General features: G+C 38.3%; 1 protein-coding gene across 1 annotated transcript in view; it reads left to right on the top strand.

Annotated features, from left to right (window-relative positions):
* The first annotated feature begins 196 nt into the window (after window positions 1-196).
* Window positions 197-26,520, top strand: part of slc9a7 (solute carrier family 9 member 7) — a 37,944-nt gene continuing 11,620 nt past the window's right edge. The window contains exons 1-13 of the mRNA XM_020631844.2: window positions 197-830; window positions 5,876-6,078; window positions 7,207-7,284; window positions 12,153-12,229; window positions 12,350-12,462; window positions 13,338-13,443; window positions 13,815-13,956; window positions 14,117-14,222; window positions 16,069-16,157; window positions 17,787-17,900; window positions 18,227-18,338; window positions 18,426-18,579; window positions 26,185-26,248. Coding sequence (XP_020487500.1) covers window positions 551-830; window positions 5,876-6,078; window positions 7,207-7,284; window positions 12,153-12,229; window positions 12,350-12,462; window positions 13,338-13,443; window positions 13,815-13,956; window positions 14,117-14,222; window positions 16,069-16,157; window positions 17,787-17,900; window positions 18,227-18,338; window positions 18,426-18,579; window positions 26,185-26,248 — 1,638 coding nt within the window. The 5' untranslated portion in view covers window positions 197-550. The remainder of the gene's footprint in view (window positions 831-5,875; window positions 6,079-7,206; window positions 7,285-12,152; window positions 12,230-12,349; window positions 12,463-13,337; window positions 13,444-13,814; window positions 13,957-14,116; window positions 14,223-16,068; window positions 16,158-17,786; window positions 17,901-18,226; window positions 18,339-18,425; window positions 18,580-26,184; window positions 26,249-26,520) is intronic.

The raw sequence follows: 26,520 nt of genomic DNA, 5'->3' as shown, positions 1-26,520 counted from the left end.
ACTGCTTTTCACATGGTTACTTAATGTATTGTTTATGTAAAATACTGGTGCAGCTTTATAGCATCAGAATTGAGCCCTTTAAAATCTAGTTATCTGATATCTGCACGCCCCCCCCCCCCCCCCCTCTCTTCCAGCTGTGCCCCCGACTGGTATAATTCAACCTCTCACCCCTCCACTACCAATGCCACATCATCCTGAGCGGATATTCACTTTCACTTCTCTTCCTAAAGGCTGACTTTAACGACAGTGAGTTTCCTGTTTTCAAGAGGACCGACATCTGAATTGCACCATCATCACAATCCCGCGACAATGACTAAGTAGATCAGTAAAAGGGGGGCTTCAGGGCTTCAGTGGTCTCATTTTGGTTTCCTCCACCAGGGCAGCGCAGTCGGTCTCCTCCTCTCTTCTCACCGCGCAGTGTTTCTTTAAAAGGCTGAGCTCGCCGGTCTCTGAGCACCAGGATCGTGTCCCCGCTCGGCTCAGCAGCAGCAGCAGCAGCAGTGACATGGCACAGAGGCGGTGAAGCTGTCCGTCTGCAGCATCCTGCACCATGGACGCTCTCCGGCGGCCGCAGCGACGCGGAGCCTGCGCCGCGCTGAGCACCACGATGTCCGTGTGGATCTTACTGAGCGCGGTGTCGGGTCTGAAGGCGGAGGACGACGCGATGGAAGAACTTACCACCGAGAAGGAGGCGGAGGAAAGTCACCGACAGGACAGCGTTAATTTGCTGACATTCATTCTCCTGCTGACCTTAACGATCCTCACCATATGGCTCTTCAAGCACAGACGGGTCCGTTTCCTTCACGAAACCGGTCTGGCTATGATTTACGGTGAGGCTTATAGGATTAAATATTGAATGCACAAACACACTCTCTCCTTCACCACCACCACCAGCAGCACCACCTTCCCGTAGGCTTTGCATGATTCAGTGTCCCTGGTGGTTGTGTAGCGGCTGCACGCAGGCGATGAGGAAGATAGAACAGAAGAGAAAGAGTTGGTTTAAAGCTGAAGAAATGCTCAGAAGCTGAAGCGCCTCCGCATTGCCACCAGCTCACACTGCTTCTAATTAGCTGGGCCAGTGCTAATTTCTGGAAGGTGCTATCAGCTGCGCAGCTCTTTTTAACTCTGCGCTGGTTAACTGCATGTGCAGCTGCATCCCTGACTGACATATGAGGGCAGCCTCACAGAGACATGATGTATTTAATTACACTCAAGTGACCTTAACGCAGGGCATAGTCTATAACATGTTTTAAAATCTCAGATGAAATCATAAGGGAATAGATCATCTATCAGGTAACAGCATGGATGTAGGCTTCATGCCATTTATATGAATTGTTGTTTATGCAGTCAATGCAAAACTAATGTTTAATGTTTATGCATCATAATCTAGCATCTTAAAAAGAAAGATTACTTTATATGTTGGGAACCAAAAACGTCAGCAAAATAGAAACAAAGTAGGATTGCATGGTTTGAGAAAAATCTGCAATGTACAATAATGTTGCTCAGTATGCATGACTTTAATATGTGCTGAGGTAGCTTTTATAAAAATGTAAATGCAAAATGTTTGCCACAATTTACTTCTAACATTTGTCTTTGCACTTACATGTTACACACTACTAGTGTTTTCAACACATCTCTTCTGAGTCCATGTTTCAGCAGAAGTGCGTTTCTCACCACGAGATCTTCATCATCATTTGCCTCACTCTTCTCTCCTTCCTTTAGCCAACACCAGTGGTGATTCTGCAGTCTGTTGGGGCCCTAGGCAAAAATTCCCTTCATCACCATTATGTTATAAATAATCTGACACTAACTAAAAATGTTTTAAAGTTTACATTGATATTTTTTCAAAATATAACTATAAAGACCATCAAAAAATCAAAAGAACAAACACCATCATATAATGCTTGCGGAAATTTTGTAATTAAAGTACCTCTCTCTAATTTTTAGGGCTAGACTAACAACATCTTTTCAATGAGTGACTTCTGTCAGAAAGGGTCCCTATAGGGGAGGTTTCCAACTGTCATTGCAAACATTGCACATTTTGAGCCACTGCTGTGGTTTAAAGTTTGTCAGACCTTACATGCCAATAGTAATTGTGTGCTACAAATCCATGTATTCTGTTTCCTGCTTATCGTGTATCAGGCTGTTTTTTGTCTTTCGCAGTTTGTTTATTGTACATGTTTATATCCCCGTGATGGCAAATGTGATTTACTTTGCAGCCCTTCAACTAAGTAGATTATATCACACCCATATATGGCCTGGAAGTATTTCTGTGCCGGTGTTTACTCCTGCATGCTACAGAAGTCTTGACCTTCATCGTTATAACATTAAAGTCGCTCAATATGTGAAAAAAATAAATTGCAACACGAAGTGAAAGTGGCCCTTTAGACCGTTCGTGTTTCACTGCCTGATGTGTCTGAAATCTTCTGTTACAGTGCAACTTTGAAGGCTCCAGACAATTGACTTCATTGCTTAGTTGTATGAAGAATTTAAGTTCCGACCCTACAGACAGTTTAAGATCACTCATATTTTTTCATCTCTCAGGCCACAGAGATGCTCATGATGATCTAGCTGATGATTAGTTAAATACTTATCTTCAGGTGGCTGATGATGGTTTTTGATGTCAGTTTAAAATATGCTTTTTAACACTAAATAATGGGGAAAAAATGAGATTATTGCTGTACGATATTTGTTGATTGTTTGGAATATGCAGTATTGGCATTCAGGGGCATGTACTGACTTTTTTGTCCTGGGTGGCCCGACTGGGGCACTGACTTATGCAGGGGTGGCCTGCAGTGGGATAAATATCTAATAATTTACTTTCTAACCTCATACATAATATCCACATTATAACACAAGATAATGGTAACATTAGCGTAACCTTTTAATGACACTAAAAGACCTGTTCAATCAGTTGAATCATCAGTTAAATACATATAACTCACAAATAACAAACAATGATTTTACAGCTCTTCCAGACATGGGTTATTGATCTTAAAGATAAAGAAATGTTTTCACTTTGCGTCTATGGTACTAGACTTGATCATTTATTTCATCATGTATAGACCCATAATGATATATTAGTTCACCCCTAGTTTATTTATTTACTCATTCATTTATTATGTCTTCTACCTGGCTTAAGACAAATATCCCCTCAGGGATGATGAAGTTGAGGTTTGATTGAAGTTGTGTTTCATGGGGGTCAACATTAAGCACTAAAGATTCCCTAAACAGAATACAATCTAACATACAAGCTGTAATTTGATTGCATAAGTTTCTCCACCAGGCAGAGGTGGATGATCTGTTTACATTTATTATCTGACAACAAGAAAATCTAACAACACGATCATGGTGAACTGAACTGTCCCTGTGATATTGTCTTAGTTCAATCAGCTCTACCACATCGGCTTGTGTTTTATATAACACACATAGCATACAACATAACATAGTAGTTCAAGTCAGTCAGTGCAGCAAACATCACATAAAACAGACTTTGATTTGTTATGTGATCCCTAAAAAGTGAAGTGCATGTTGGCGTTCTTCCAGTTCAAACTGCCATTGTATAGTTTCCTTTTTCCTGCTTTACAAACATCAAACATGTCGAGACAGTAAAAGCCAAAAACACAAACTGTTTTCTGAAGAGGGAGCACAAAGTTTCAGCGATACATAATGTCTTGTATGTACAGATAAACATATGAAAATAGTCTATTTAACCCTAATATTTTCACAAGGTGATTAATTTTTAAATATTTAAGAATAATCATTTTTGGTGGATTCAGTTCAGTATGATGATGTTTTATTTAAATAGATCACAGTTTGTTTTCTTGGACTCTCACCAGTATTAAAATGCTGCCAAGTGCAGCCATTGATTTTCTGTACAAAGAGCAGACTCTACAGAAAAGCTTGTTTTCCAGTTGGTATCTACTCATTTTGTTATTTTCACCTCATCAGTAAATTCAGGAACACGTCTATACTAGTTTGAGTGCCAGCTGAAAGAACATAACGAGATATTTTTTTATAACAGAAATGTGACACTGATGGTTCTTCCTTTAAATGCCACATGCTGGAAAGAACCTAAAGTTTGAGAAATCAGACATGTGAAGTTGCTTTACAATAGATTTAGACAAAAAGCGGATCTATTCCTAATGAAGGTTAAAAGTACACTGTGTGTGTGTGTGTGTGTGTGTGTGTGTGTGTGTGTGTGTGTGTGTGTGTGTGTGTGTGTGTGTGTGTGTGTGTGTGTGTGTGTGTGTGTGTGTGTGTGTGTGTGTGTGTGTGTGTGTGTGTGTGTGTGTGTGTGTGTGTGTGTGTGTGTGTGTGTGTGTGTGTGTGTGTGTGGTCAGGGCCAAATCCACAGTGTGATGTATGAGGTTAACCCCCTGTTAGACAGAGGTTCAGTGCAGTGTTGGCAGCTCTGCTTCTCTCAGTCCTCTGCAGATAGCTGCTGTCTAATCAGAGGATTTATGTTCTCTAACTGCCTGCATCGTTCCTCCAGCTTCTGCTTAACATCTCCACATCTGTCTTCCTTTGTTCTGCTGCTCTCTGTGTGTGTGTGTTTCTGCCTGTAGAGCAGCACCTGGGACATTGTGTAGCACTGAGCAGTTAACTGGACGACTTTGAATATAATGGCATTTATTTTGAGCTAATTGTTGATCCTTTCACTATATATGTAAAGATGGACAACGCCTCTCCTCCTCCTCCTTTTCTGCATAAATAACAGCCAAAATCCCCCCTTAATGGACGGTGGTGGCATACAGTATATTGTGCATTTGGAGACAGAGTTTGTGCAGTACAGATCGGCTGGTGGAGCTACTGTATTGACGTCCTTTTTCACAAAACAACAACAACACATTACACTTACAGATAAATCTGTTCTGATCAGTTTTTTTTAAGTATCCTGTTTTTGTATTTGTGCACGTAAACATCATATTCTGATTTCAGAAACTGTGATACGCACTACTCCTGATTTTGAGAAACCTGATTTAGCTACCTGGAGGGCTCATAATAATAATAATAATAATAATAATAATAATTATAAATTTTATTTATAAGTGCTTTTCAAAAACTCAAAGACACTGTACAATAGTTACAAACAGAAAGAACAGCACATTAAGGACAGACTAACAGACATTGCAACATTACACACAAATCATAAAGATAACAACAATGAAGGTAAAACTACAGAAAACAGGAAATACTTCACAATCATACATTTAAAAGCTTGTTTAAAGAGGTGAGTTTTGATAAGTAATTGTAAAGTAGGAGGGTCGGTGCAGTGTTGAATGTGTGTAGGGAGTGGGTTCCAGAGGGAGGGGGCAGCTATGGAGAAGGCTCTGGCCCCCCAGGTCCGGTGATAATGAAAACGGGATAGTGTGGCATATATTCGCCTTACCCGATTTCTGAGAGCTTCCGACTACCTAAGCGGTCATGGCTTCAGCCAAGTGATGTACCAGCATGATACACATGGCGGTGGCAAGTCAGAGCGCCTTACTTCAGGAGCGATGAAGAAACTGAGTTTTGCCTTTGGGTAATGAAAGAATTAAAGATAATTTGAAGTTTAGATGGGAAAGAATTTAAATGGAACGTAAATGCAATATCTCCACTATGATAAAAACCAGGAGACTGAAGTCCCTGTAAAAGCATTCAGACATTATGGTTAATAATCAAATCTGTTATTGTGTAAAATCAACAAGATTTTTACTTCTTGAACCACATTGTTGAAATTGAGGAGGTGGAGCTTATGACCTGTACTGCAGACAGTCAGTAGGGGGAGCTCCAAATGTTTTAGTATCACTGTTTGACAAACTGTCATGTCGTCCATCTTTTAATCTACAATCCACTTCACATTTTGTTGTTGTTTTCATTCTCTGCTCAGGTTTGCTGGTCGGTGTGATTCTGCGTTACGGCATCCCTGCCACCAGCTACCACAACAAGACACCGCCGAGCTGCTCACTGAAGGAGGGTCCTACCAGCACCCTGCTGCTCAACATCAGTGGGAAGTTCTTTGAGTACACCCTGAAAGGGGAGATCAACTCCAGAGAAATTCATAATGTGGAGCAAAACGACATGCTGCGCAAGGTAAGAAATGAAGACTCTGCCATATTTACACTGTTTAAATGGGATCTGGAGGGCCTTTTTATTATTTATTTATTTACTATTTTTACATATATTTTGGGATCTAAGAGACCAATAGGGTCACAAAGTTTTAGTTTCGCTTTAGTACATTGCTGTAGTGGCTAAAAAGTAATCTTTGGATTTGGAGGCAAATACGCTCGATCAAAGTATGTTAACTAAAAGTGCTTTTTTTTTTTTACCAGTGAGTACGGACTTTGTTTTTGTCACAGACACATTCAGTTTGTTATTTGAAGTGTGTGACGATAGGGACCTCCAGAGAAACAGACCTTTAAATACAAAGATGAATTTTCTTCATATCAAAATCAGCTGAAATTTGCAATCTGAAATATCGGATGAAGATTGGAAAGCAGCTTGTGCTGGTGCTCAGACTAAGTCTTTAATTACATGTCTTAAACTATTACAGCATGAGTGGTTAATGCCGTTACACCAGCAAATTGACATCAATATTACACAACCATTCCAGATATCTGAACGAAATGTCAGGGAATGAGAGGGACGTTCGTTCATTGCATTTGGGAATAAAGGAAAATAAAACTGTTTTTAAGAGAGGTAAGAATAACAAAGGAGAATTTCTAAATCAATCTTACTGACCCTAAGCTTCTTCTGTTGGGCTTATACCCAGAGAAATATTTAAAGCAGAAATGAACAAGCGTCTATTGACCCGTGTTTGCTTTTTTGCAACAAATGTTGAAAGGCCGAGCACTAGTCATTGGATAAGTCAGATGTTATCAAGCCTTCAATTAGAATGGAAAACTACCATATGTCAATGACTGATTTGTGTGGGCAATGTTTCTGAGCATTAAAACTGTAATTTACTCTTTCAGTGCTTTCTATACTCAGCAATCATCGCAATTAAATACTCAACTTTTTTAAGACAGGAGAAGCATTTGTATTTTGTTTAAGATTGTCTTTTGTTTAATGTAGCAACTTTAAGTCTCGACATACACCATGTGAATGTAAAACTGTATACATGTTTTATAGATTTAAGAAATTTAAAACCCTGAATGTTTAAAACATCTTATCAGGTTTGAGTTAATGAGAATGACTCTTTGTAATGTTTCTTGTTTCCAGGTGACGTTTGACCCTGAAGTTTTCTTCAACATCCTCCTGCCTCCGATCATTTTCCACGCTGGATACAGTCTGAAGAAGGTGAGATGATTCATGTGAAACGATGGTCTGATTGTGAGCTCAACTTGTTTGATGAAGAGCATAATGAGTTGATTTGACTGTTGTTGTGTTGCTGTTGGTGTTGTTGTTGTTATGGGGGCCAGGTGCACATACTGTACATGCTGCCACTACCTGCTGTCTCATCAGACAGGTGGTTTTCAAAGTGCAGCCCTCATTGGACAGGGAGGGGGGGTATTCAGTGTGTACTGAACATAAGTGGCTCTTCTGAGGGGAAGTCCAGAGCAGATGTCTTGCGCTTCCTCTTTGTCATTTGTACTGGCAAAATTAAAAAAAAAGGGCGTTGACAGTAGGAGTCAGGTTGGTTTATTCTGGGGGAATTCTTTGCGGTGGATCTGTGGTCTTCATGATTAATGATATTTACTGGTGTTGTGTTAAATGTGAGAAGTGCAGGTTGTAGACCTCGAGCGTAGCTGCTTCAGATCCCTGACCTTGAATCAATGGAGAGTGAAATGTGTGAAACAACTGATGGCTTCTGATCTATTCTCTTATTATGAGAGTGCATTTGATCTTTATCCTATTATCCAGTGATGGAGGATGTAAAAGAGAAACAAGTGATGCTTAAAAGCATCTGAACAGGAGTTAAAGTGAAGGGGCTGAGGTTCTCCAACATGACATTTTAAAAACATTTATCAGCTAGACGTCGTGTGTATAAGAGTTGTCACGATACCAGAGTTTAGAACTTTAAAAAAAAAAAAAACGATTCAAGTAAAAATGAAACCATATCGATTTCTTTTTCATACCATGGCAACAAAAATACAAGTCCACTCCCCACTCCTTGCAGCAGCTTTGGCTTTAAAACATGAGTGAAGATGTGAAGTGTTTTTAAAGGTGTTTGTACTTTTGGATAATATTCCATCATTAAATTTACCAAGATTGTATCTTTTGAAAACATGTGGTATCAAGAAGTAATGTAGGAACTTTTTCACTACCTACACTTGTGTGTAATATATGTAAATGCTATCATGGCAACACCTTGTATCTCCAGTGCAACCATTTTAACAAAAACACACAAAATGAAAAAAAAAACCACACAAAATGAATGTCTTAAATTGTATGGAGCTGGTGGATTTGACATTAAATGAATGACTTCTAACTCATATCAAACATAAAAGGGGGTTATAATTCAAGGGGAAGCCTTAACCTTAAAAGCTCTGCAGGCTTACACACCAAGTGACAAGTGAATGACAATGTGTGGGATGGATCAGTGGTAAAGTTTGATGATTGAACTCAAGCAGAGTTCAAACTCAATTCTGTTTCAGAAATTGTTCAAATGAAACATTTTGAAAAGGAACAGAGCAGAGGGAAAGACTGTGATAGCTTGTTTGACATTATTCTTTATCCTTTCATTTGTCTCTAGAATCGACATATTCATCCTTCACTCCTTTTCCAACATGCATTGTTTGCTTTGTGCTGATTGTGACAGTCAATATTGTTGCTCAGGTTTCATTTTCTTCCATTGATTTTTTTTTTGTTTGGTTATTGATCTTCTTCGTTATAAAGATCTATTATTGGGCCTTTATTGGATTGATAGGACAGTGGATAGAGTCTGAAGCTGGGGAGAGAGAGAGAGGGTAGGGGATGACATGCGGTAAAGGAGCCACAGGTCGGATTCGAACCCCTCTGCCCGCTTTGATGCATACAGCATCTGTACATGGGGCCCCAAATCAACCGCTCTACCACTGGCGCTTATATCTGTATGTTATTGTGGCCCTCATATCGTGTCATGAATTGTGTACCATCTACTGTGTCATATATTGGCTCACATATCCTATTGTGTATTTCTTATTGTATCACATCCTCTTTTATTGTGTATCATATTGCGATGCGTATCATATCATATGGGTTAGCATATCCTATCACGTATCGAGTATTATATGTCGTATCGTGTATCCTATTGTGTTTCATATCGCATATCATAAAACATCAAATCATAATGTATCATGACGAGTTCATTCTCTTCACAGTAAATAAAGACTTTTATTTTGTTAAGTTCAGGAGGATTTAAGGTTAAGCTTTGACATACAAAATGATTCTTATATTTATAAATATTTCATAAACATCGACATCATCATATCAAGAGTTACCCTGTGATTACGAACACTAAGTGTACTAACACAGTACTTTTTTAAAAACAGCTTCTTTACACTATGATAATTAAAAAAGTGAAATCTCAAAATGTGGGCAATGTGATCTCTCTGTGGACCATATTTAACCTGCATACTGAGCAGTCTGATTGTTCTTTTCTCACAGATTTAGTAAAGCCGGCTTACTAAATCTGATAAAATGCTTTTCCATTTTGAAGCCTTTTGGACATGTCTTTTTATAAATATATTCTATTTACTGCAGGGCTGCATGCAGTGGATAATATCTGCTATTACAGGTTAACAAATGAGTTTATAAAACTTCAATAAAATGAGTGAGTGAATCCTTTATTGCCCCTGGGGGACTTTGCCTTGCACTGAGAGCATAACAACACAATACAAGTGACAGAAGACGTCGAAAACAAAACATGTAGAAACAGAAAAATCCAAATCTGAAGCCCCTTTCCTTTTTGTCTGATCAATTTAATCAGTGCCAACTATTAGCTCTCAGTTTTTTACGAGAACAAGATGCCTGGAGCTGGTCGTTTAAATCTCTCTGACATATTGAAGCTTTGTACTGACGGGTCGTTTTGTTTTTCTGGTTAAAGTTTCATTCGAGTTGGAATTTGCTGAGTCAAACATCAGGCCTCAGGAAACGGGAAGCAGGTCGTCTAAGTCTGTTTTTGTAGAGAGATTGTTTTCTATAATAATCTGTTTCAGGGAGATTTTATATGAAGCTCAGTGTTGACAGCTTCGAGGGAGAAAGAAAAAAAGATGCAGCGCTCTGTTTTGTGCTTGTTGGGTTGTTTAGTTGTTCGTCTGCTTTTGATCGTTGTAGTAAAACACACAGGCCTGTGTAAATGTTTGTCTAATCATCTGTTAGTCATCTTACAGAAACTCTGTCTGTATATCTTAAACTAAACAAGCTTTCCCCCCCTTTCTGTTTAATTATTTTTTTATGTTTCGATTTCACAAAAGTCACTCCTGACAGGCGCTGAGGAAAAGTCTGTTTCCTTTAGAAATCTGAATCAGCATTTTGTTGTTTCACAGACGGTTTTGAAGAAGATCAGCTCGGTGGAAGTGATCCAGAGAAGCTCTTCTGTTTGCTGTTGTGTTTTTACAACCTGTCAAACAGAGGAATGTGTGTTTATGTCTTTGGTCCTGTTTAACAAGTTACTCACTCAGACGCAGCCTCGACTGACCTGAATCGTTTCCTCCTGTAAGACACTTAAATCTTTGTAGATTGCAGATAACTCACCGAGTCCTTCACTTAAAGCTGATGATCTGTTGAGGGAAATAAACAACTTAAACTCAGGGAAGTTTTGCTTCAACTGACTACGTATCAAAATAATTAGAACATGAAAGAAGTTGTTCATTCAAATGGATTGGAAGTACCTTTCTTTACACATTACAATCAGTGAAGTCTGTAGATGATTCTAAGTTTCAGAGGGATCGACCCTGCGGGTTATTTGTTGAATTTGTTTAATTAGGATAGTGCACATTGATCGACGTATCAACAGTAGGCTTCAATGTAAATATGCCAAATTGGCACAAACTCTAAATTAAATCCTCAGGCAGGTACTACCACAAATCACATAACACAGAACCCCTCACAGGACAGACTACAGGAGAACTCACACACTCTTTTACAAACAAAATGGATGCATTTGTTTTATACTGTAAAACTTAAAATAAAAAGCTCATCCTAATTTCAGTCTGTGTTACTAACCTGCTGTAGCTTCATGTTCTGACAAATGAAGGCAGCTCTCAATGCATTTAGTGTTGATTAGTTAGCGGATTAAATATATGGAGAAAAAGCAGAGAGACACAATACTTCAACATCTGTCCAGGAAAGACGTAATGATGCTGGTATGCGTACCAGCTGTGCTGCAGGTTTGCACATTGTTTTAAAAAGCCAGGTCAAATTAGTGAGTTTAAAGTTTGTTTCTGGATATACTAACTGTGTGCAGAGTTGATATTCAAGATAAATGATATAGTCTTTCCCATCTTTAATGTGTACAAGTTTTTCTTTGGAAATAATGAAAGGCCTGTCTCGTGATGAATAAATAATAAAGGCAGGGTCATGTCATAGACTACAAGGTAAATAAAAGCTCAGGCAATCAATTAAAGTTTCTGCGGTAGAAATAAGAGATGCATGTACGATTAGCTCAAATGCAGTATGATTGAGAAGCCCCCCGAATTGGGGACCAGAAGAGGAGACAGATATTAAACATCAGTACTTGACTGGTTTGTTTTTCATGAGTTTTCTTTTTAAGGTGATGTTGTCACAGTCTGGATATGTGCTGGTCATTTGCTCCAGTAACGTGTGCTTCTATAGACTCCACTTTTTGACTAGATTCAGATCAATTCCTCAGTGTATCAGTCTCCACTGGTTTGTGCTCTGGTGTTGATCCTGTCATTTTTATTTTTCTGGATAAGATGGCAAGATCATTTTATAACTGTAAAAACAAGGCAAACATCTGTGAAAGTTTTGAGTAAAATGTTATAGTTACTAAGGATATTGAAATATTATGTCATTATTAAATGGAGGAGAAAGAAGAATGATGAGCCAAAATCTAAAAAACATGCTCAGTGTAAAAAAATAAACATTTTCTGAGGATTCATTCTGAAGCTGATTTTGCACTTGGTGCATTTAAAGTAATGTAAACATGTGTTAATAGGTAAATGACTGTAGTGTTTTCTCCTTTTCTCGTCTCATCTCATTCTTTTTATTTTGTCTTGTTGCAGAGACATTTCTTCAGGAATCTGGGCTCCATCATAACCTATGCTTTTCTTGGCACTGCCATCTCCTGTTTTGTTATCGGGTGAGTTTTTATGAAATGTCAGACGCATGAGGAACTTTAGGATTCAATCCTGCAGATGTGATCAAGGTCTACCTGCTCTTTGACCTGTAGCCTTTAATCACCTGTATGTTTTGTCTTCAGGAACCTGATGTACGGTGTGGTCAAACTGATGCAGGTGGTCGGACAGCTGACGGACAAGTTTTACTACACAGACTGTCTGTTTTTTGGAGCTATTATCTCTGCTACAGACCCAGGTACGACACAAACACGTGCTGACTAGGGTAATACATGGAATATAAACAGATGATCAGACTGAGTGATCCCCAATTAAAAACTCACATATAGTGTGACAATAAACGTGGGTGAAGTTTTAGATCATGAGGTAAATGTCTGTTGGTGTAATCTGAGGTTAAATCTGCAGAGGGGGAAGCTTGCTGCTCAAATCACACAAATATGACACGCACATCCTGTAAAGTTTAAGTACTGGCTGCTAGACAAAAATCATCCAAACATAGAAAAAGTACAGAGTCCGTACACCAGAAGCTGCTCCAATTAAACTGAATTTAATGGAATATCACAGACATGTCTGTTGATGGGCGAGGGCCCGAAACATTACAGGTGATATTCCATTAAATTCAGTTTAATTGGAGCAGCTTCTGGTGTGCAGACTCAGTTATTTTTCTATGTTTCTTTTTCTAAATCACGCCATAGTTTCCCAATATGAAACCGAGAATTTCCCGAGACAGCTTCAAGCCTTTACTCAAGCAGCCCTCTTACAAAGGCTCTCTTCTCCCAGCACTAGAGAGCAGCCCTCCCTTGGCAGCGTTCTGCCCCCCCCTCCCCGAAGGCTTCCAGCCAATCAGGAGAAAGTGGGCATGTTGGGAGGGGGGCCTTAAAGAGACAGTAAAAATAGATAAAGAATGATAGCTGTACAACAAGGTCACATGATGGATTTGCAGACATTGAAATCAAACAAGTATTAAAGTTGTTTTTGATTTAGTTACTATTAATGCTGGTTAAATGTTAAATACGTCTACCAAAGCAGATTGTTGATTTAAATGAAGAATTTTATGTAAAAATATCAATAAATCTGTTTCTTGACTGTTTTTTTTAAATCAAATGTTTACAGTGACGGTGTTGGCCATCTTCAATGAGCTCCACGCAGACGGGGATCTGTACGCTCTGCTGTTTGGAGAGAGCGTGATGAACGATGCTGTGGCCATCGTGCTCTCCTCGTAAGACAGACTTCTGCTTTGTCTCTAACACTACACCTCCTCTGAAAAGGGACTGAAACTGTGAATATATATTATGTTGGTTCTGCGGGGTTTTCCCTCCTGATGCTGAAATTCAACAGTGAGGTGAGAGACAGAGCATCACTGCGCCTCCTGACAGACAGATGGCTCTCTGACTCCCTCTAGTGGACGAAGTCTGTTACACAAGTTGATACAAGTTTTTTTTTCCTCTATATGTAAGAAAAGAATATCATCAAAACACAGACAAAAGAGAGCCTAACAGTGTGTTTTATAAGGAGATGAATCAATCCTAAACAAAGTTGAGTAATTGGTAAATTTATGAAAATGTAAATGCATTTCTTTTCATATTTCAGGTCTATTGTTGCGTACCAGCCCAGCGGAGCGAACACTCACATGTTTGATGCCGCAGCTTTTTTCAAGTCCGTGGGGGTGTTTCTGGGTATTTTCAGTGGCTCCTTTGTGATGGGTGCAGCTACAGGAGTCGTCACAGCGCTCATATCCTTCCTCTAAAAATCTGCTTTGAAATGCAAAATACAAATATAAAGTCTAAGATTCAGATTTGCTTTCAGTTAGTTTTTTTTTAAAATGATGATGTGTTATAGGTGTAATTTGTTTAAGATCCAAAACTGTTTTGTGTCTTTAACTGGAGTCTCACGTCACAAAGTTCACCAAGCTGCACTGTTTCCCGCTGCTGGAGACGGCGCTCTTCTTCCTCATGTCCTGGAGCACCTTCTTGATGGCCGAGGCCTGCGGGTTCACAGGTGAGCTGTCAGGAGGAAGGACGGGGTTTTACATTTAGGAAATAGGCACCAGACAGCTGTGGTTAGGACGGTTAAAGAAGTATGCACGCTCAGCATCTTTTGAATTCTCTCTGCCTAATAAATGACGCTTTTATGACTTGGATTTAGAGGAAACTCACAGTGAGAAATGATTACTTAAAGTCTTAAATATTACTCTATCCAAACTCTTTGTACTTTTTATTTATTCATATTTGCCCTCTCTTTTTAATGCAAGGCGAGGAAAGTTTATTAATTTAGCACATTTCAGCAACAAGGCAATTCAAAGGGCTTCACAGAAGATATTGAAAGCTTCATGACAAAGGGCAGAAAACTCATTTAAAGAGGACGTTTAAAAACCATTCTACAAACCTTTAAGGACCGGGTTACGTTTAGCTTTGATTGTTCTGTCTTAAATGATTTAATGTGACATTTAAATTAGGGCTGCACAATAAACTGCAATGTATTGTTATCACAATGTGAGCATTCACAGTAAACATGAGTTTGATTTAATATAAGAAAATAGAAAACTGAACATTATTTTATAAAACAATATATTAAACGCAGCATGTGTACATTAACTCGCTTTCACACCATTTAATGCAGTCAGAAGAAGCTCAAGTTATCAGCCACTCTCAGAAATTGTTGCAAATTTATGAATTAAAAAAATCATTATTTATTTTGTATTTACAATAAACATTTGGCAAAAAGCTTTAGCTGAAGCTAATACAGATTCTTTAATATTAGTTAATGTACCACACTTCCTGTCATTATGAACAGTATGCACATCACATTTATTCTGATTAATTATTTGTTTTTGTTTTCCTCATTACGGGTATTTAAAAGCAACACCAATGATATTTAATACAAATTATAAATATGATAGAGTAATATCAGGGTTGCAGCTTGATAAAAGGTGGCACAATAAACCATTGTTTGAAAATCAACTGTTTGACTCGCACCATATACATTTGATTTCTGCCGTTTTAAGACATTATTTGTAAACGGCTAAGAAAACATTTGTTCTTTTTCTTCTTTAAATGTTTATTATAATTGATTATGTTGATAATTATTGATTCATACTGTATCTCATGATACTGTTAAAGCATGTTTCAGTCCGAGGAGGTTATAGTACTTTAAAACTCTCATGTTGTGCAACCATCCTCACAGAGACAAAGTTTAAAAAAAGAATGATCTCGTTAAAGCAGCAGAGGGCGTCCTTGCTGTGGATAAAGCTACAAAATCACTGTAGCCTACATTTCCCATAATGCAACTTGATTACATCTTTAATTAGACTCTCTTAATGGGCCTCTTTTTTAGACTCCGTGCCCCAAATTTATGATTGGCTTTTTAAAATATCCTGGTTTCAAAGTAGTTCTTCTTGTAACCTGAGCCGACCGGTGGGGAATAAAAAGATTCATAAAAAACCTGTATTTGTAACATGTCGAACGTCTACATACAGATTATATTTTGTATAACTGCCTCGCCTTTTTGATTATGCTGACTAACTTATTAATGAGCTGTTTAAAGTAAGTGCTGCTAAACCCATCTCAGAGAGCTCAGTCCGTCTGTTATCAAATGAAATATGATGGGGGGGGGATTAAGATGCAGATTATGCAGCAGATGTGCAGCAGATGAAATGAACTGATAATTTGATGCACAGTAGCATCAAAGGCAATCAGGGGGAAAAAGCTAATCTTTGTTTCGGATGTTCTGATAATTGCTTTGCCAAATCACTCAGCCCACTCTGCTTATTTCACTTTATTTGTTTGCCATTGTTTTAGAGCTTCAAAATGTGTGGTCATTTGTTTCATGTTTGTGACCTCTGCAGGTGTTGTGGCCGTGCTGTTCTGTGGCATCACACAGGCTCACTACACGTACAACAACCTCTCTGAAGAGTCCAACAAACGTACCAAACAGGTAGCATTGAACCACTTTATGTACATGAAATGAAATCTCCCAATTTTTATTTTGCGCTGCTTTGACCTCCCTCGAAGTCTAAACCTAGTGCCAGAAGGATCAGTGTTAGCCCGCTGTGACCTTAATCAGGGTTCTCTGAGGACATCCCTCCTGACGTGTCTGTTTAGTTCCTCTGAAGGGGTTCGGTCATAAGGAGAGGGTACAGATTAACACCTCGGCAGCACGCAGCTTGACACCTTCTGGATCAGCGCTCTTAAGACTCTTGGCACGCTCCGGTTTCAAAGAAAGCTGCAAATGGAAAATACAACTGCAAGGTTACAGTCCTGCACTTTGATCAGTGGGTCTCAAACTTTCTTTCCAATAATTAACACCTTTTGGAAATACTTTTGTTTGCCCTCTGAGCAGTGCCAAAGAAATGGAAAAAAACTACAAGTTGGTACAACACAATACTGCACCATCTGTTTCTGATTAACTAAACAACAGACTTTAAACCATCAGGTGTTCATCTTTAACACGGCAGGGGGATGTCGCAGTTGGAGAACATAATCCTTAAACCAAATATTTGAAGTAAAAACTTTATATTTAGTCAAGTGAAAAAATAAATGATTGAGGTATGCCGAAATAACATACTCAACATTATACAGTATGTATAAAGAGGCGGGATGCAGGATCTAAAAAAACACTGCAAAGAGATGACATAAGGCTTCTTCTGTCTGTCGGCTCACATGACAATGTTTTTTTAATTTGCCTTTAGCAAGACTTTAGAAGATAGTAAGATGGACTGTTCTGTATGAACAGGTTTGCCTCTGTTCTTCAAACCTGTTCGATTGAAAAGACACATAAAGATAAGATAAAGATTCATTGTTGTTTAAATCATAGACAAATGTTCTTTGCCATTTACCTAAAGTGCTAAAACATTTACGAATGATGACAAAGAATCAGAAGAATCTCAACAGCAGCGGTCGATGTTGTGCTCTGCCTGTCAGCATCCGTGTCCAATCAGACTTAAGGCTGTTCGTTTGCACTTCCTGCCTTTGTTTCCTCATTTCTAGATCCTTCCTTGTGTTGTACTTACTCTCTGATGGATAAAATCTGCTAAATTCATTGTAGAATTGTAGAAGAGGGAAATCTGTTTAAGAACAAGCAAAAAAAAAGAATATATTTTGAAGACTTCAACAATCCTAAGGGATTAATCCTAAACCACTGAAAAAAAAATCCACTAACATTTAAAAGAATATCATGTACATCATTTAGTTCTTTAAAATATTCCTTTAGGTACATGAACGCTTATTTGAGAAACGCTGCTTTAGATTAAGCATGAATTTTTAATCGCTATATTCTGAACCAGGCCGTGCTTGTCTTTGTTTTGTGCCTCCCGTTTAATGCAAGAACCAGATCCAGTCTGTTATTTAATTATTCCTGCAGCCTGAGAAAAAAGAAGAAACGACTCTCAAGGCTCTTCTTGATTCAGAGGGAACAGATGAAGAGGTTTTTTTTTTTCTTTAAGCAGCACAGTGTGGAAAACCTTCTGTGAAATTCCCTCACTGAACCTGAACATTTGAAGGCGTTTACTTTGTATTCATGCATCTCTAAATTGAATTCCCTCATGAATGTTATATTTCCATGCAGCTCTTTGAGGTCCTCCACTTCCTGGCAGAGAATTTCATCTTCTCCTACATGGGTCTGGCTCTGTTCACCTTCCAGAATCACGTTTTCAGCCCCATTTTCATCATCGGGGCTTTTGTATCCTTTTGAGGCACTGCAGGAATGCATTTTTATGTTTCCATAATATTAAGATTTGCCTGAAGCAGTAGTATAAGGTCTGATAATGATTTGAAGACTGGGCTGCAGTTTTATCTTAAGTTACAGCCCTTATTTGATCCAAGCCCTTGAGCCCAAAGTCGAGACTTTTTGTTGGAGCTTTTTGTGCAAATTTACATCCAGAAAGAGAAAAATTGATCTTCTAATGTTTATTTTTGTTTTGCTTACATGTTAGTCAGATCACCCTGCTATCTGAGTATCTTCAGATTTGAATTGTTCAGCCAAACACACCTTAACCTGCCTATCAGACTGCAATATTCATCGGAAGAGCTTTCAACATCTACCCGCTGTCCTTCCTCCTCAACCTGGGCAGAAGACACAAGATCAAGGGAAACTTCCAGCACATGATGATGTTTGCAGGTATAGAAATGTTATTAAGGTCTGTAAACAGGTGTTATTTTCTCTAACACATTGCTGATTATTGTTATTATTCTGCCTCCTCTGCAGGTCTGCGTGGAGCGATGGCATTTGCTTTAGCCATCAGGGACACAGCAACCTACGCACGCCAGATGATGTTCACCACCACGCTGCTCATCGTCTTCTTCACTGTCTGGGTGTTCGGTGGAGGGACCACACCCATGCTGTCCTGGCTGCACATCAGGTGACAGTTCATTTTTGTTATGTATAAAACTAACTATCTTTTTATATGCTTGTAAAAATATACCTACAGAAGCTTTAGAACAATTCTATCAAATAGTCAAAATCGTGAGGTGATTGGAGGACAGGATGATAGGTCTGACTTCTGGGCAAAATATTAAGTATTTTATGAATTAACATCAAATTATCCAAAGTAAGATAAGGTTTTAAAAGTGCAAAGCTTTTCTCTGTAAACAAAGCGAAAAAGACTCGGATTAAAACATTTAAAACAGAAATTACTTTTCAAAATCTGACTTCTAGAAATGAATTTCGAGACAAGAAATATTAAACGATCAAAGTTTATAATTTCTCTTATAAGTCTACCAACAAGCAGCTAAAGCCAGAGTTGTGTAAACTAGCTAGCGAGTTAGCAAAAGCTAGCCGTAGCTAGCTCCAACTAAATTTACATATAGTTTTATTGATTTTTATTGCAGTGGTCTTTTCCAAGTGATTCTGGTACTAGTATGAGGTAAACATAACAACATAAAGCAAAACCTTAATCCCATTTTAAAGGAGAAAAAAACACTGCTAATCTCCTGCTTAAGATAATGCTACGGTACCGTCTAAGCACATATAGCAATGAACACGACTCAGTTTTTAATAGTTTTACAGTTAAACTAAACCATGACTTGTGTCTTATTTTAAATGAATCCAATATGATTCAGAATTCAATATAGATATGGACAACAACTAGCAAAACAGATATATTTAGGCTTTAGCTTTATAACAATGTTAAACATGTTTATGTTAAACAAAGTTAATATGAAAAGACGCTGAAAGGACAGTCTGCTGCCTTTTTACATTATCTTCAATAACAGTAAATTATTGTTCATTGTTCATGAACAAAAGTACGGCTTCTGTGTTTAGCCTACTGCTGTCTAATCTTTGTATAGGAGAGCGATGGTTGCTCTGTTTTTGTACAAGTTGTATAATTTTCTCTTGGACATATTGTTACTTTTCAGTCCACATGATAAGCATTTATTGATCTGCCTGACGTTATTGTCCAAGAGGTGGGGCTAGAGCTCCCTCCTACAATACTTTACATTTTCAGATCAGTTTTAAGATTTAAAAATAATTTTTTAATAATTTTTTTAGAAGGAATCCTGCTTTTTCAATGTTTTAAAGGTTCTTGACTGATATCAAACATTTAAATTCAAGCTTATTCCTGAGTTATTTATTGGAACATCATGGTATCAGGCTGCAAGCTTTCACATCCTGTAGTGACTGCTGCTGGGACGCTTTGCATTCATGGCTTTCTGTGTACTCGCAAACCATCCTCTCTGTTTTTTGTGACATTTTGTTGCACAAGAAGCTTATTTGCCACGACAAAGCGGATTATGGGCTGATGATTTGTGTGACAACAGCATTCGCAGCCTGAGTGAACCGGCTCTGTTTAATGAGTAATGCCTCCTCAGAACGAGCAGGAACCATTGTGTTTGGTCGAGGTATAGAGCGCTGCCAAAATCCCCCCCAGTAACTAGTTCAAATGGTGGATATCAGACGTGTTTCTGGTCATCCTCTGTGCTGAAATGTGCACTTTTTAAAAAAAAAATTGTGGAAAGCTTGACTTGATGGTTGTATAGACTATATCCAGCTTATAATTCATATTTTGTACTTTATGTATTACTAGGTATAAGACATTTCAAAGATGTCATTTATGACAAATAGTGACAGAGAAGCAGGCAGATGAGCAGCTTGTGATGGAGGACTGTTGCTGGGATAGAAAACGTCTGGTGTGAGAAGAGATGCTGCTGCTTTCTGTTATTAGGTTTTTGATGGATAGTTTGGAAGCACGTAGGCGTGCAGATTATCACGGAGCTCCGGCAGAGCAGCTATCGAGAGAGAAAGAGACCCAATGTGCTCCAGCTGGGTCAGAGAAGAGCTGCTAATCCATCACTGCAATGGAACATTTTGTATGCATTTGTAGTAACTATGGTTACGTTTGCAGAGATTATTTAAAGGTTTTGTGGCCTTAAAAATGTTGAGGAAAAGTGGTTTGGTAGAAAAATTTAGATTTTGTGCAGCCTAAATATATGCAAAAAAAAAAAAAAAAGGGGGTTTATTTATGTTTGCTTGCAGCTGAAACATTTGAAAGAGCTGCAAATGTCTGCTTGCATGCCCGCTAATAGTGAAATAAACTGAATTGGCCATAAATAAGTTATATAAGAAGTCTGAATGGTTGCTAAGTGATGAACTATGTTTAGTGCTGAAAGAAGCTGAGTTGGCCTTAAAACAAAATGAAGGGAAGGAAGTTGAAATAATAGTTGAAAAGGGAGTGCTGGAAAGTATATAAAAACTAAAAGAAGCCGTAATAACAGTTAAAATGGCGGTTAAAAGAGAGAAGTTTTTAAAAAGTTGAAACTCTGTAAAAGACTAAAATATCATAAAAAGACTTCAGATAATAAGTGAAACGAGTAGAAGTTACAACAGACGTGCTCGGATTGATGAAATATTAAATAAACTGAAGCTACAGTCATAAGAAAGCTTGTAAAGGAAGTTGAAATAAGCAGTGAGGTGGTAGTGTGACAAGGGGGAAAAAATTAAGTTAAAATTATCATTTGTTACAAATTCTGCCTAAAAGAAGTGTTCTGTTTCCATATGTAAAATGTTAATATTTATAATTTAATTTAATTATGAATTCATGACTTTTTACCACCAGGGTTTCAGATGGCAAGGAAACAGTCCTGGTGTAAAACAGAATTCATCAAAAGCAATCTGTTGTAACCAAAGCAAAGTTAAGGAAGTTGTAATATAAGTTGAAAGCTTCTAGCTATAGAATAAAAGATACTAGAACTAAATCTCTGCTGCAGACATCATTCACTGTAGACCCTGTGTGCTCTCTGTAACTGAACAGATGTTCATCAGTAAAATGTTCTCAAGCATCATCTAAATAAAGAATAGAAACGGAAATATTAATTGAAACATGCTGAAATAAGGTTTAAAACAGAGAAGCAGTAAAACTAAAACAAGTGAAGTGAGGTTGGTTATAATAGGAATTCTTAGAATAACATTCATACTGAAAGAAGCGTAAAGTGGAAATGGTCGTTAAAACGAAAGTGTTAAAAAAACAGAAGGTGAAGCAAAAAAAAAAAATCCACACACGAATGCAATACGTGTACAAAAGAGTGAAAAAAGACAGAAAGGCTGTCACGCTTAGTGCTGCAGTCACAGAGTGTCAGAACTGTGGCTGTGAAATACCAGAAAAACCCAGAATCCAAACACGCACTGTGGATGGACATGAGATTATGTAAACCCATTTTATAGTCAATAACTCAATGATGTAAATGCTGTATTATTATCCTCCTCATCTGATATCAGTCTATGCACACTGTAAAAACACTCTACCTCAAGTTAACCCATCTGTTACATAATTACATATTCTATTATCATGTTTATTAAGCATTTTTTTTACACTGCTCACCCTTGCACTATTGTCTCATTTAGTCTCGTACCTATTAGGCTTACTTATTTTGTGTTTATTGATGATTTTTAAGGTTATAATTTTTGTAAAATTCCGAGGAAGTCAAATTCCTCGTGTGTGTCTGAGCATAACTGGCCAAAAACGCTGATTCTGATTCTGAAGTGGAGCTGCTAAAAGAAGTTTAAATACTGTAGAAGTGGCTGCCAAAGCACCACTCTGGAAAGAGGTTGGACTTGCTGTTTGAATGGGTGTTTGAAAAATGCTTAAAGAAGCATAAAACATGGCAGCTCAAAGAGTTATTAAAGATGTTTGATGGCCGTTAAAATGAAACATTCAGTTCAAGTTTAAACACTTAACTTTTGGAGTCAATGTGATGAAAGATGTTAAAAAAAATCTAGCTGATATAAAAATTAAAATTAAAAGTGTTATTATCCCTGTAATAGATGAACTATCATGAACCAGAGATTAAAGGGGTGTTACTATTTTGAATGTACATGTGCTGAAACCAGTTGAAGAGCGACGATGAACAGTCACACCAACACAATGACATAAAGCAGTTACAATGATGTATGTGATGATACGATCAGAGTCCGAGAGATTAGATTGTCAAAAAGAATAAATAAACAATATCAAATATTCATTTGTTTATGTGTAGGCCTGAACATCTGCTCAGCCTCTGTGCCAAGTGCGAGGATTAGTTCATGTCCCTAAAAACAGAGGATCAGATTTAACGACAATTTGGTGTTAAAGACGCTGTTATCTGATTAAACTCTCTTTTATGTCTCGCCCTTCATTCTACCAACACTGCAGCAACAAACCCTCTCATCCTCTCACTCATTTAAGCCTATGTGAGAAACTACAGAAAGGCTGCCAGAACCCTTTGATTCATGAAGACATGGAACATTTGAGTGGTTTCTGTTGCACTGTGATTGTTGTATAACAGGTAAAATATCAATTTTTACCACAGAGATGCTAAACATACCACCTTATACCTTGTGTTTATGATGTGACAGAGTTGGGGAGACCGAAGCGTTGCAGAAAGAGCGACGTCGACTGGGCAAGTGGGAGTACTTCAGGTGCTGTTCTTAAATCTGTCGACTGTAGGTGGTGTTGGGAAAGTGTGTGGTTGGATCAGACGGGAATCTTTTTTTCTCCTTCTTTACTTCTGTTTTTCTGATTTAAGGGAACATTAAGTGCCTTTGAAGGGTCTTGAAACTTCTAATGATACATATTATTTCAAAAAGCTAGGTCAGCTGGTTTGGTTTGGGATAAATAATTGATTCTTTAGAGGAAATAATTTATTTTAAAAACGTGTTTGAAGCAGAGGAACTCCTGCGTCATGCTCCAGAGCAGCTGTGTTTGGAGGAGTCGCTGCTGCATAACCGAGGGCTTTTATCAAGGCTTTCTCTGGGCGATGTGAAAAAACGGTGTCTTTGTTGTGTCTCCATGGACTGTCGGCCATTTTCTTTGCACAGCCGTGCAGAAAAAAAAAATCACATGCACACATCGTGTTTCAAGGAAGAAGCTCGACAGACGCACGTGAACTGATCTGAAAGGTTCACACAAAAGAGGAAGATGAGACCGAAAACAGAGCCGGTGTCATGAGTGTTCCTTTATCTTTGACTCTGTTTTTGGATTCCCGAGAGGATAGGAAACACTGCAGCCAGGCTGGTTCACATGGTTTATTTGTTGGGTTTAATGAGAGGAGGAGGGGGAGTTTAAGATTAGGATTAAAGGTCTCGGGGTGAACACCCCCTCATTTAAGTATGTGTTTTTGTACATGCATGAGGGGTCTTTGCTGTTTCTTATCAGAGGAATGCAGACTGTTCCTCTCTCTTGGGGGCCCCCAACAGTTGTGTCTTAATCTCAGGGCAGATTCCTCAGAGAGCCTTTGTAATGCTGCACCAGCAAGCTTTGCACATTATTGTTTTGGCAGATTTTTGACCTCCATGTGACCCCTGAAGGTCCTGAACGAGTAGTTAAGAGTGGTGTTTAAAGGCAGTCAGTTACTCTCTGACTGCTCTGTCTCAAGCTGCTGAAGTGGAGAGAAAAACTGCAGTTACTGATTCACTGAGAGTGGATATTTCCTCTGTCATGGAGAAGTCTAAAAGATGACCGTGCTCATCATTTAAACCTCCCACTGTACGGTCAGTGTCAATTGTAGTTTCAGATGTAGCCATGAAATGTTACACATGTCTGCTTTGGCCTCTGTCCTCAGGGATTAGACTCAAATACTCCAGAGCTTATGTGAATTAAAAGTGCCCCTGTAAAATCTGCCCGTGTTTGGTTTAATCCTTCTCTGTTGGTAAGAGACACCAGGGGGGAAATTATTTAAATCCAGCTAAAGTCTGGAAAAATGTACTGCACTACTGAAGAGTAATGATCGGAAATTTGTAAAATGCTAATTTTATTTGCGTTCTTGCTGAAAGTTAGATGAGAATTTAATACCACTTTGATGTCTGTCTCTGTCAGCAGATGTTTAGCTTATCTTAGCACAAAGATTAGTTTGGAGTCAGATCAGTAGACAATAGTCATTAGTTATTCACATTTTTAATCGCTTGTTTGAAATTCCATTATTTTGCATTTAAAATAACAAAATGTTAGGCTTTTATTTTGAATTTTGTACTATCTTAAGATGAAAGTACTTACTGTTTGAAGTCAACCCTGATTTTATTTTGTAAGGACCTTCTGATAGATCGAAGGATGCGACATTAACTTAACCACAGACAAAGGAACTCGTTACGTTTTAAAAACTAACTGAAAACAGCTCAGGAACAGTAACAAAGATAAATGTTTGATGAGGTGAATATATTACTTTGACTCGTCAGCTGAGCTGTCTGAATGTCTCATTTCACAAAAAAAAAAACCTCTCAAAGATGCAGCCGTGTCCTTCTTTCCCATCACTGTGACTACAGGGAGACACTGAGGATGCTTATCTACGGTGTGCCTAAAGGGACAAAATAGCATGAGAATTAAAAAATATGTATGCATTTATTTCAGACATTAATTATTTGTTATTACCTAGTTGATGCTGACAGTCCGAAATTATCTAGAAGGACAAACATTGTGTTAATTGCAAACAATACTCGAAAGAGTCATTGACAAATAAATCCTTAAATGTGTTTGTGAATCCTTCAGTGTGCATTTATTCATTTTGAGACTGATCTGACTCCATAGGATTGAGACGGGGAAACAAACAATCAGCCACTTCACCTGTCCAAAAAACGAGCCGGCACATAAAACATTATTACAGTTTAAATGAGTTTGTGTCAGTTGCTGGTAGAGTGAATTAGTCAGCTTTGGACAGGCTGTTCTCATCCGGTCTTTACAATAAGCTAACTAGCTGCTGACTGTACTCTTTTTTGATAGTTTGTTTATTTTATTTTAGGTTTAATACCAAAACAGTAATTAATGGGTACAAAAAAAAAACATATGCTTTTTTTTTTTTTTTTTTTACTGGAATGACTTTAACCCAATTTTCTTTGAATGCTTCATTGACTAAAAATGGGTCATATTTGACCTCGGGCCTTTTAGAGAGCAATCTATGACTAAAATTACAGAAAGATGTAAAAATGCAGCTTGTGTCATTCACATGATTTTTTTTTTTCTTGCACGCTGAAATGTCTCTCTGTCACGGGTTGATTTCCCTTTTTTGGTGAATGGAAAGTTTGTTTTAAAAGTTGTGGTTTAGGTCTTTGGGTCAGACACATCAGACCCTCATCTGTTTTTCTTTGAGTCACACAAACTGCGTGATATCTCTCTGCTTGTGTGTGTATTCTGGGGCTGAATGTTAATTTGTAGCGTTTCTGAAGCTGCTGAAAGCTCCGGCAATCAGCACTTTGAGGTTTGGGCTTTTAAGGCTACTTCATACACGAGCAAAGCCATAAAGAGAACAAATCTACATCCTGCAGGTGCAGAAGTGACACAGGGAAATTATTTTTGTGTCAAAGTGAACAGTCTATGAAACCTGATCAAATTCTGCACAGAGAAAGAAGAGCAGAGATGATTAGTGAGGGATGTGGAGGCAAACCATACAAAGACAAGCAGAAAATCAAAGAGGCTGACAAATACTGCTGATTAGCTTCTAACCAAACTTGAGTTAAACTGCATTTCATGAGTGGTTAATACTTTCTGTTTCCTCTGTTTCAGGGTTGGTGTGGATCCGGATCAAGACCAGCAGCCGTGTGGCGACAGCTTCCAGGTCTTGCAGGGGGTGAGGACCTTCTCTTAAATCCGTGCTTAACTGGTTGTACTTCTGCAATTTTCTGCAAGAGAAGTCACAGTCAGCAGATTCAGCCTCCATTTCTCCTGACAGACTGAACTATTTTCACATCTTCTGACTTGCTGAGTGAGACAGTAGAAGCAGGATAGTCGCATTCGTTATGGTGTGCAATATGCTTGAACTCTGTTTCCAGTCATATTCTCTGATGATGAATATGCACTGAATCCCTCTGTCGTGATGGGAGCTACAATATGTGGTATAAA

Source organism: Labrus bergylta, chromosome 6, assembly GCF_963930695.1.
Source record: "Labrus bergylta chromosome 6, fLabBer1.1, whole genome shotgun sequence".
NCBI lineage: Eukaryota > Metazoa > Chordata > Actinopteri > Labriformes > Labridae > Labrus > Labrus bergylta.
Note: the sequence above shows the minus strand (reverse complement) of the source record. Positions and strands in the feature narration are given on the sequence as shown.